Source organism: Physeter macrocephalus, chromosome 4 (genome assembly GCF_002837175.3).
Source record: "Physeter macrocephalus isolate SW-GA chromosome 4, ASM283717v5, whole genome shotgun sequence".
NCBI lineage: Eukaryota > Metazoa > Chordata > Mammalia > Artiodactyla > Physeteridae > Physeter > Physeter macrocephalus.
This window is the reverse complement of record NC_041217.1, coordinates 62,555,365-62,566,995: the sequence shown is the minus strand read 5'-3', so window position 1 is coordinate 62,566,995 and position 11,631 is coordinate 62,555,365. Positions and strand designations below refer to the sequence as shown.

General features: G+C 34.1%; 1 protein-coding gene across 1 annotated transcript in view; it reads left to right on the top strand.

Moving 5' to 3' along the window:
- KIFAP3 (kinesin associated protein 3) overlaps positions 1–11,631 on the top strand; it is a 178,243-nt gene that overhangs the window by 118,017 nt on the left and 48,595 nt on the right. The window contains exons 16-17 of the mRNA XM_024116667.1: positions 4,249–4,347; positions 11,364–11,449. Coding sequence (XP_023972435.1) covers positions 4,249–4,347; positions 11,364–11,449 — 185 coding nt within the window. The remainder of the gene's footprint in view (positions 1–4,248; positions 4,348–11,363; positions 11,450–11,631) is intronic.

Below are 11,631 nucleotides of genomic sequence, written 5' to 3'. Positions count from 1 at the left end.
CCTATGTTTTCCTCTAAGAGTTTTATAGTGTCTGGCCTCACATTTAGGTCTTTAATCCATTTTGAGTTTATTTTTGGGTATGGTATTAGGGAATGTTCCAATTTCATTCTTTTACATGTAGCTCTCCAGTTTTCCCATCACCACTTATTGAAGAGGCTGCCTTTTCTCCATTGTATATTCTTTCCTCCTTTATCAAAGATGAGGTGACCATATGTGTGTGGGTTTATCTCCGGGCTTTCTATCCTGTTCCATTGATCTATATTTCTGTTTTTGTGCCAGTACCATACTGTCCTGATTACTGTAGCTTTGTAATATAGTCTGAAGTCAGGGGGCCTGATTCCTCCAGCTCTGTTTTTCTTTCTCAAGATTGCTTTGGTTATTGGGGGTATTTTGTGTCTCCATACAAACCGTAAATTATTTTTTCTAGTTCTACGAAAAATGCCCTTGGTAGTTTTATAGGGATTGCATTGAATCTGTAGATTACTTTCGGTAGTATAGTCATTTTCACAATATTGATTCTTCCCATCCAAGAACATGGTATATTTCTCCATCTGTTTATGTCATGTTTGATTTCATTCATCAGTGTTTTATAGTTTTCTAAGTACAAGTCTTTTGCCTCCTTAAGTAGGTTTATTCCTAGGCATTTTATTCTTTTTGTTGTGATGGTAAATGGGATTGTTTCCTTGATTTCTCATTCTGATTTTTTGTTGTTAGTGTATAGGAATGTCAGATAAATTTCTGTGCATTAATTTTTTATCCTGCAACCTTATCAAATTCATTGATTAGTTCTAGCAGTTTTCTGGTGGCATCTTTAGGATTTTCTGTGTATAGTATCATGTCATCGGCAAACAGTGACAGTTTTACTTCTTCTTTTCCAACTTGTGTTCCTTTTATTTCTTTTTCTTCTCTGATTACCATGGCTAGGACTTCCAAAACTATGTTGAATACGAGTGGCAAGAGTATCCTTGTCTTGTTTCTGATCTTAGTGGAAATACTTTTAGTTTTCACCATTGAGTATGATGTTTGCTGTGGGTTTGTCATATATATCCTTTATTATGTTGAGGTAGGTTCCTTCTGTGCCCATATTCTGGAGACTTTTTATCATAAATGGGTGTTGAATTTTGTCAAAAGCTTTTTCTGCATCTATTGACATGATCATATGGTTTTATTCCTTAATTTGTTAATATGGTGTATCACATTGATTGATTTGCATATATTGAAGAATCCTTGCAGCCCTGGGATAAAGCCCACTTGGTCATGGTGTATGAACCTTTTAATGTGTTGTTGGGTTCTGTTTGCTAGTATTTTGTTGAGGATTTTTGCATCTATGTTTATCAGTGATATTAGTCTGTAATTTTCTTTTTTTGTGATATCTTTGTCTGATTTTGGTATTGGGGTGGTGGTGGCTTCGTTGAATGAATTTGGGAGTGTTCCTCCCTCTGCAATTTTTTGGAAGAGTTTGAGAAGGATTGGTGTTAGCTCTTCTCTAAATGTTTGATAGAATTTGCCTGTGAAGCCATCTCGTCCTGGACTTTTGTTTGTTGGAAGATTTTTAATTATAGTTTCAATTTCATTACTTGTGATAGGTCTGGTTATATTTTCTAATTCTTCCTGGTTCATTCCTGGAAAATTGTACCTTTCCAAGAATTTGTCCATTTCTTTGTGGTTGTCCATATTATTGGCATAGAGTTGTTTGTAATAGTCTCTTATAATCCTTTGTATTTCTGTGATGTCATTTGTGATTTCTCCTTTTTCATTTCTAATTTTACTGATTTGTATCCTCTGTCTTTTTTTCTTGATGAGTCCGGCTAAAGGTTTATCAGTTTTGTTTATCTTCTCAAAGAACCGACTTAATAGTTTTATTGATCTTTGCTCTTGTTTTTTTCATTTCTATTTCATTTATTTCTTCTCTGATCTTTATGATTTCTTTCCTTCTACTGACTTTGGGTTTTCTTTGTTCTTCTTTCTCTAGTTGCTTTAGGTTTAAGGTTAGATTGTTTATTTGAGATTTTCCTTGTTTCTTGAGGTGAGATTAAATTGCTATAAACTTCCATCTTAGAACTGCTTTTGCTACATCCCATAGGTTTTGGTTCGTCGTGTTTTCGTTGTCATTGTTTCTATGTGTTTTTTTATTTCTTCTTTGATTTCTTCAGTGATCTCTTGGTTATTTAGTAGTGCACTGTTTAACCTCCATGTATTTGAGTTTTTTACAGTTTTTTCCTGTAATTGATGGGCTATTATTATAAGTAATGCTCCTATGAGCATTCTTAAGCATTTCAATTAGTGAACATATTTACCTATTTCTGTTAGACACATACTTAGGAGCAGAACAGAGTACACATATATTTGGCTTTAGAAATAATGCCAACTACTTTGTTTTCCAAAGTAGTTGTGCCAATTTTCACTCCCACCAGCAATGTACAAAAGTTCCAGTTATTGTACATCACCAACATATTTTGGCATCCAGCCTCTTTAATTATAGCCTTCATAGTGGTATCGCTCATTGTGGTTTTAATTTGCATCTCCCTAATAATTAATGAAATTGAGTACTTATTTTTATTTACTGGTTATTGGATATGGCTAATAAAGTGAAGTGCCTATTTAAGTCTTTTGCCCATTTTTCTCTTCTAAATCTTTAAAAGTTTGATTTGTAAATTCTTTAACATAATGCATTTTAATGGTCATCTAGAGATAGTGCCTCCATATTTGAAGTATGTCTACAAATAGTGTATATGTATTTGTTTTGGTGCACTCTTCACACAGCCAGGAGTTTTCAGATTAGAAATAATTAAAAGACCAGGTAGTTGGGAGGTGAAAGTAAAGATAATGTAGTTGGCAGAATGAGAATGAGGATTTTGTGGTGAGCTGGAGAAAGTTGAAACAAAATGATCTGGTTCCTTGAATTGCTGTCCCATTTTGATTATGACTGAGAGATAATAACAGAGCCAGCTCAGTGTTTTACTATATTTTGATGTTCTGTGACATGTGGTTGTCACAGGCAGAGGCTGTATACGACTGTTTTTATGAAATATATGGATTTTCAAGATTAAAACCCTTGGGGTTAAGTGAGGGAACACTATATACCAAGAGAGAAATTAATAAAATTTTAACCCAAGTAGTCTAAGAGACTGGCAAGTTAGTGAGGAAAATTATTTGGAACAGTTGGACTTTGAGGGGACCACGATTTATTCCACACAGCTAGTTGGATACTCTGTTGACCTGTAAATCTTTGTCTAACAGATAGCACTGATCTCTTGCCAAGAGTTGTTAGCAGACTATTAGTAAATCAAATTTCATAACTGGTATCTAAAAATTGGATTTCTATAAGTATTTGCTTTTGCTATTACATGTATTAATCAGTGGTCATCCGCTCTTCTGTTAGTCTTCTTTTCATGATAATAAACATTTCTTAATTAGTTTGTATGATTATGTAACATTCCTTTTTACTAGTATGATTGATTGGAACTAAAATTACTTTATTACTTCATACCAATAAGTAAAGTTTAATTTTGTTAACATTATTCAACAAAGAAAAAACCTGTTTATAACAGTCTAATTTCTACCAAAAACTTAGAAGATGTGATTTTTTAAGAAGCATTTTTCTCATGTGAGGTCAACATTATAGAGACAAAATAAAACCAGGTTTATGTTACAAATTAGAATTATTTGAAGAATTTTTTTATGAGGCACCAAAATAAAAACGAAGTCCCCACAAGTGGTGGTAAGTGTTGCCATGTCACATTGGGGACTTAGAAGTTAATTTAATCAATTTCTTTATACTTGGTGGCAAAAAATAGCAAAAATTACAGAAAAGCACCATTGCTATTCTCTTAAACATGTCTTGTTTCTCAGGTCTCCCTAGATACAACCTTTTGAGATGAACAGTCTCAAGTAGTGTGGTTTGGACTCAGAAATGATATAATTTCTCTCTTTAAACTCTTATTTTTTATTTTTGTATTTCAAAGTAATTTAACCTATTTAGTTTGACCACAACCAAATTTACTAAAACTTCTGAAAATATATTATTATGAAATTTTTTGACTGATCACCATCATGTAAGTTAGAAAAAACACCTAAGATGTAAATGATACATGCCACCCATATATTATAAATAATTTAAACTAATTGTCCTTTACCTGTCTCCTTGTCACCGTTAGTTTTTCTCATTCTTCATTTTTCCCCTCAATGTTTTTCAATTTTGTATATAATATAGTATTCTTTTATTTGAAGTTTTCTGTTTCTTTTCAGCTCAACAAGAAGATGATGAATTTGTGTGTCAGATAATTTATGTCTTCTACCAAATGGTTTTCCACCAAGCCACAAGAGATGTCATAATCAAGGAAACACGTATCCTTCAATGTTTACCATAGATAATGACACTTCACATATTAAGAAAAGATGCATTTTTAGGTATTTTTTCTTGCAAGTGTTCAAATATTGTAGAAAATATCAAGTTTTGAAATAAATTTAGAGGGCAAGCTATTCTTCATAGAAGCTATTTACCCCAAATCAGTATATAGGTAAGATACATTGGAGAACAATTTTATTAACTTGTCAGGTTTCCTAAAAAACCTAACAAATATCTCATAACTTCCTTCTCTATTCACATAACTTAAATGTCACAGGTTCCTAGGACTATCCTTAGTCCTCTTTTAATCTTACCTTATTCACTATACATGGGAAAACACATCTACTATTCCCATGTCTTCAGAGCCTATGCTACTTATATGCTAATAAGTATTTGATATCTTCAAAACCTCTTTCTTGAGTCCCAGGCATTTGTTGCTAACTGCCACCTGGATGTCTTCCACCTACCTAAGGGGGCATAGTATGGCCTATAAAGCATTATAATTAAATAATATAATATAATATAATTAAATAGCCCTAATTTTAAATGCACTTACTAGCTACAGGACATTGGATAAGTTACTTAATCTCCTTGAGCATACAATCTTGCATCTGTAAAATGGCCATAATATTATTAAAATAAAAAGACCTCCTATTATTAAAATAAAAAGACCTCCTATAGGATAGCTGTCAGTACTAGTGGATTTAAATCATCTGTAATAGTTCCCAACACAGAGAGATACTCAGAAATTGGTATTTTATCACTATTGCATCCAAAAGGGTATTCGATATTGCTAACATCTACCTCTCAAAAAGTCTACCTTCTGTATTCGTGGTCGATAATAAGTGTCATCCATCCAGTCCCTTAGTTGAAAATGTTGTGTCTGCTGTCTCTTTTACTACACATAATTAATCATTCATTTATTTTGCAAACATTTATCAAGTTCTGACCATCTAACAGATACTGTTTTAAGTGCTGGACATATAAAAATGTCAGTCCCTGTACTCAAGGAGTTTATAGTCTAATTGGAAGGCTAGACAAGTAAATCAATATAAAATTAAAATCCAGTGTAATCAATGTCATAAAGGTATATACATCAGGCACAGGAGAGGATATATATAAACCAAGTCTGGGAATGTCATGAAAGGCTAGCAGTGGATGTGGTATCTAAGCTGAATCTTTGTGATTTTTGTTTTTTTTTTAATTGTGGTGATCTGCTTATTTGTGTACAAAAAAAAAAGCTGCTTTCAAATACTGCATAAAATCGTTCATTACCCATATGAAAAATCTAAATTGTTTTTTGCATATAGCTCTTCATAACCTGACCTTAACCTATTTTTCCAAAGTTGCCATTTAACCTTATAATATACAGTTTCTCTTAGCATATCAAATTTTTCATCATTTATCAGACATTACCCTCCCTGTCATAACTTATTCCCTCTTCGTATGCCTTGTCAAACTCAGATGCATTTTTCTCCTTTTTTTTTTTTTTTTTTTTTTTTTTTACCTGACAGTCTCCAACTCATCAAAGATAAGTTTATAAGCCATCTTCTCAGTTAAGCCTTTCTAATCCTGTGCCTACCTTCTTACCATTGGGAGTAATTTCTTTATTTTTCACCTCTAATAAAGTACTTTAAATTATGTATTTATATGCCTGTCTCTACCAAAAGATTTTGAGCCCTTCTAGCTCAAGGACTGTCTTTGTCTTCCTTTTATCCATACCCAAAACTTAACATAGTACCTGCCATGTGGTTAGAACTTGTTTTAGTCAATGAATTCATGTATCTAAATGGTTAATGCTCTTTTAAAATTTAATTGGGATCTTTTTTTTTTTTTTTTTTGCGGTATGCGGGCCTCTCACTGCTGTGGCCTCCCCCGTTGCGGAGCACAGGCTCCGGACGCACAGGCTCAGCGTCCATGGCTCACAGGCCCAGCCGCTCCGTGGCATGTAGGATCTTCCTGGACCGGGGCACGAACCCGCGTCCCCTGCATCGGCAGGTGGACTCTCAACCACTGCGCCACCAGGGAAGCCCGGGATACTTTTTTATACACTGGGCTATTGCTCAAAACATTTTGAGGCTCCTCTGGTGTTCAGAGCCAATAACACATGCTTTAAGTATTAACATTGCCTTGCTTTTGAGGACAAATTGAATTTCTGGAACCATATAAGGTCTCCAAGAGTCAAGTCCGATTAAAGCAAGTTTAATTGAGAAATGTTCATTTTGCTAAGGGCTGTCAAAATGCAAATACTATTTTGCTGTAACAGCTTCACTAGAGAGAACTCTTTTTATCATAAAGTAATAAATATTTTTAAAATGTGGCTTATAAACTAACTCTCCCAGAAAGATAAATTCGAAATACACTTTTGAGCAATGTTAATTAACATCGTTGGAATAACTTTTCAGCTGTGTTCCATGGAATGTGTTCCTTTAGAATTAATAGTTGCTTAATGAAAAAAGGTTCTGTGATAAATGAGTTTGGAAAACACTGAGTTAAACAGATATTCTTGCTGCAAGGTCTTCTTGGAGCCTTTAATATGCTTTTCTGGGTTGAGAATCTCTAAAAGAATATTTTATGTAGAGAAGATTTATATAACTCCAGAAGTCACTGTAAGAAACACATATTAGAAAACATTAAAGTGAAAGTATAGTTTTTTCTAGGTAACTTCTTTGGAAGACAGCCCCTTGTTTATGTGTCATCTCATAGTGTTTCTTCCTTAGGACTAAAGAATGAAGCGTTTAAAGTACGTACCAAGTGCCTGACACAGTGAATAAGTGTTACCTCTGCTCTGGTCTGTTTTAAATGTACTCTCAGTACCTTATTACCAAAGCTCACACTATTAAGGCTACTTGTATTTGATTTTTTCTTCTCATTGTAACTTTCTTTTCATTTTCTCCCAAGTGCGATTTTTGTTAAGCCATTGAATCTAAAGTCAATACTTTTAAAATAGTTATTCTGAAGAATATAACATGTTGATAATGGTGGGAGTGGGAGATAAAAGATCTGCTGAATTAAAATTTTTACAAAAGCATCAAGGAATATTGGATCTGATGCTTTAGTCCATGTCTTAAGATTGGATAAAGATTGCTGAAGGGCTTCAGCCCAATATTTTGGTTTTCAAAAAACAGGATTTTTGTTGATGTCAGTGATATTTGAGTATGTCTCATATTTGGTAACATAGTTTAAAATTATTATTTAAATATTTCACCATAATTTAAAGCATTTTACTGTGATTTTTCTCTATGAAACCAATATACTTAAATATTTTATAAATTTATTTGTTTATTTTATTATTTATTTTTGGCTGCATTGGGTCTGTTGCTGTGTGCCGCTTTCTCTAGTTGTGGCAAGCGAGGGCTACTCTTCATTGCAGTGCGCAGGCTTCTCATTGCGGTGGCTTCTCTTGTTGCGGAGCACAGGCTCTAGGCGTGTGGGCTTCAGTAGCTGTGGCTCGCAGGCTCTAGAGCACAGGCTCAGTAGTTGTGGCTCATGGGCTTAGTTGTTCCACGGCATGTGGGATCTTCCCGGACAGGGCTCGAACCCGTGTCCCCTGCATCAGCAGGCAGATTCTTAACCACTGCGCCACCAGGGAAGCCCTTAAATATTTTAAATAAAATTTATTAGTCAGGAAATCATTGCTTTTTCCAATTTTTTAAGTTAGAAAATCTGATCAACATTATTTGGTAAAATTTTTAATGGAATGAAAGAAACGACATTTTGAAATGGTTGGTGTAGACTTATTTTAGGTAAATATATGATTTCTATTAAGATGTTTGAAATATTAAAAATGGCTCTAGGGCTTCCTTGGTGGCGCAGTGGTTGAGAGTCTGCCTGCCGATGCAGGGGACACGGGTTCGTGCCCCGATCCGGGAAGATCCCACATACCGCGGAGCGGCTAGGCCCGTGAGCCATGGCTGCTGAGCCTGCGCGTCCGGAGCCTGTGCTCTGCAACGGGAGAGGCCACAACAGTGGAGAGGCCCACGTACCGCAAAAAAAAAAAAAAAAAAAATGGCTCTCAGCACAACTCATAGGAATTGAGAACCATTGCTATAATAATAATTAATTTTCATATAATCCCAACAGTTTCAGCATGAAAAATAAAACAACCCAAATTAGACTAGATCCTTTTAGATTCCCCCTGAGAATTCCTAAGAGTTTCCTAAGAATTTTATTTTCATCTTATCCTCACAAAATCCATGGGTAGTATGTAGAGTAGGTCTTATTTATTTATTTATTAAATAAAAGTTTATTGAGCACCTGTTATATTCTCAGAGCTGGGGATACCATAGTGAACAAAATAGACCAAGTCCCTACCATAATGGAACTTACATTCCAGTAAAGAGGCAATAAACACCATATTCTTTACAGATTTTTCTAAAAATGAATTTGAGTGTACACAGATATATTTTTCTCTCTCTCTCTCTATATATATAATAAAAAATAAAGATTATGTTGTTGGCATAGGCACAGAATATACAAATACACTAATAAATGTAATATGCAAATCAGTGAGGAGAAAATAGACTACTCAAAAACTACATAAGGACAACTGGATATTCTTTTTTTTTTTTTTTTTTTAATACTTTTTTTTGTGGGGGGGCGCTGATACGCAGGCCTCTCACTGTTGTGGCCTCTCCCGTTGCGGAGCACAGGCTCCGGACACGCAGGCTCAGCGGCAATGGCTCACGGGCCCAGCCGCTCCACGGCATGTGGGATCCTCCCGGATCGGGGCACGAACCCGTGTCCCCCGCATCGGCAGGTGGACTCTCAACCACTGCGCCACCAGGGAAGCCCTATTTTTCTGTATATTTTTCTACATTTTAAATATATCCCTTTTATTCCCCCCAAAAAATAGTAAGCAGCACTGATGAATAGAAGATCTGGGTTAACCTCTGTCTTTGCCACTTGCTATGAAACTTGATAAAATTTTTTTGGTATTTTAATCATTGCCTCAAAAAATGTCATTTGCTTATACACATGTGCTAGAGTTTCTTGTTAGAAACTTGTGGCCTTTGTTTCAAATAGTTTTAACCAAGAACAACTTTAAGTATTGGAGATTATAGCTTTCTCTTTCTTCACTGCCTCTTTCAGATCCATTGAGGTTTCTTTATTGATTTTTCTTTATTCTTCCCTTTTCCCCTACTTGTTATTTATACATTCCATTTCTTTTCTTTTGTGTTAAAGTTCAGCGTGCATTCTCACCAAGTTCTAAACGAATATATCTGTTCTTCTACTTGTAAATCTAATGTCTCCACTTCCATCGTCCATGTTATTTGTTGCTCTCTAGTATTGTAATTTCACCTCATTTTTATAACATAAAATTTTTATAACATTTTAAAATTATTATTTTGATTATCCCTTTATAAAAACCAGTGCTTATTTAGGATTTATAGTATGTTAAATAGTATAGTATGTTTCCTCATTTACTGTTTTTTCTTGAATTCAGTTCCTCTATTTTTCTGCATTGATTTTCTTTCATAATTGATTACATTCTCTTATACTGCTTAGTGAACATCTATGAGTAGTAAATATATATGTATCTGAAAATAACTAGTTTATCCTCTTTAATAATAATTTAGCAGAATATGGAATTCTAGATTTCCAGTTATTTCCCTCAGCAATTTGAAGGTATTTTTCCACCTTGAATTGCTGCCAATGAGAAGTATGTAGTCTGCTAATTATCTGTCATAAAGTCTGATGACAGGTTACTTTTTTTTCCCTTATAAGTGACTCGATCTTTTTGCCAGGAAGACCAAAGTATGTTTCTGGGTTTTTTTAAAGCCAAGTAGTTTTATTAGAATTTGACTTGGTGTTCATCATCCTTGCTTGATTTTTCCAAGTATGCAAACATAGTCTTTCAGTATATAGTTTTGTCTTTTTTTTTTTAATTTTAGGCAAATTTTCTTGAGTTGTACTTTATAGTATTCTGTTGCTTTGATTGTCTTCTTTAGAATTTCTATCAATATTATGTTGGATCTTCTTTGCCTATCTTTAGTGTCTGTCATTTTCTAATCTTTTAAATTTCTTTTCATTTTTAAAAATTTTACAAATTGTCTTTTTTACCTTCTGTTTAACTTAGAGTTTTATCTGTTGCTTTTATTTACTCTTGTATTACTATAAACTTAGTTTTTATATATTTGAAATGATTTTTATGTTTATTTTTAGTTATTTCTGGAATTATTTCTCTGAATTTTCTAATTCTGATTCATATTGTTCTTTCATATATATCTACTGATTTCTTAAATTCTTTTATTTCTTTTTGAAATATTAGGGTTGCAGCTTTCAGCTTTTATGTGAAAATGTCTTATGTTTTCTCTTCCTTATAATAACCAGACCCATATATGGGATTTGACTATGATTCTTTTCTGTTGTTGTGTGAAATTTTTTGTATGTGAATTTTTGTGTGAAATTGATTTTTCTGAACTTTTAAGAGGGTCAGGTCAATCAAAGTTTTACAACTATGCAGCTGTAGAGCACCTTCTTTAGCTACTTTCACAAGTTTCATGGTTTCAAAAATATGGCCTTGGGGCTTCCCTGGTGGCACAGTGGTTGAGAATCCGCCTGCAAATGCAGGGGACGCGGGTTCATGCCCCGGTTTGGGAAGATCCCACATGCCATGGAGTGGCTGGGCCTGTGAGCCATGGCCACTGAGCCTGTGCGTCCAGAGCCTGTGCTCCGCAACGGGGGGAGGCCACAGCAGTGAGAGGCCCGCATACCACACACACAAAAAATATATATATATATGGCCTTGGATGTTCTGAGATTTACTGGCTCTGTTTTCCTTACCCATTTTTATCTAGTTTTTATTCCCCCATTGCTTATCCCTATTATCCATGTTTTTTAAATAAATGAAATATTAAATATTTTTGGTCATCTTGTAGTAATGATTTTATTTTAAAATTTGAAGTTAAATTTCAGATAAACATTTGAATTTAGAGAAATGCAGGATACTCTAACATGATTGAATAGCTGCAATCTCAAACATAGTTTGTTTCTTTAACCACTTTTTATTTAGAGGCTCCAGCATATCTCATAGATCTGATGCATGATAAAAATAATGAAATCCGAAAAGTCTGCGATAATACATTAGATATTATAGCGGTAAGTAATTTTTCTTCCTACACAAAGTATAATAGTCTTTATTTGTGGGGCAAAAGAGACATTGTACACCTGTTTAGAACTTTGCATTCAATGTACGCACTGAATTTGAATTTTGGTAAAGTTCAGAAGATGCAATGATACTAAATTCACTTTTTAATTGAAGTATAGTTGATTTACAATGT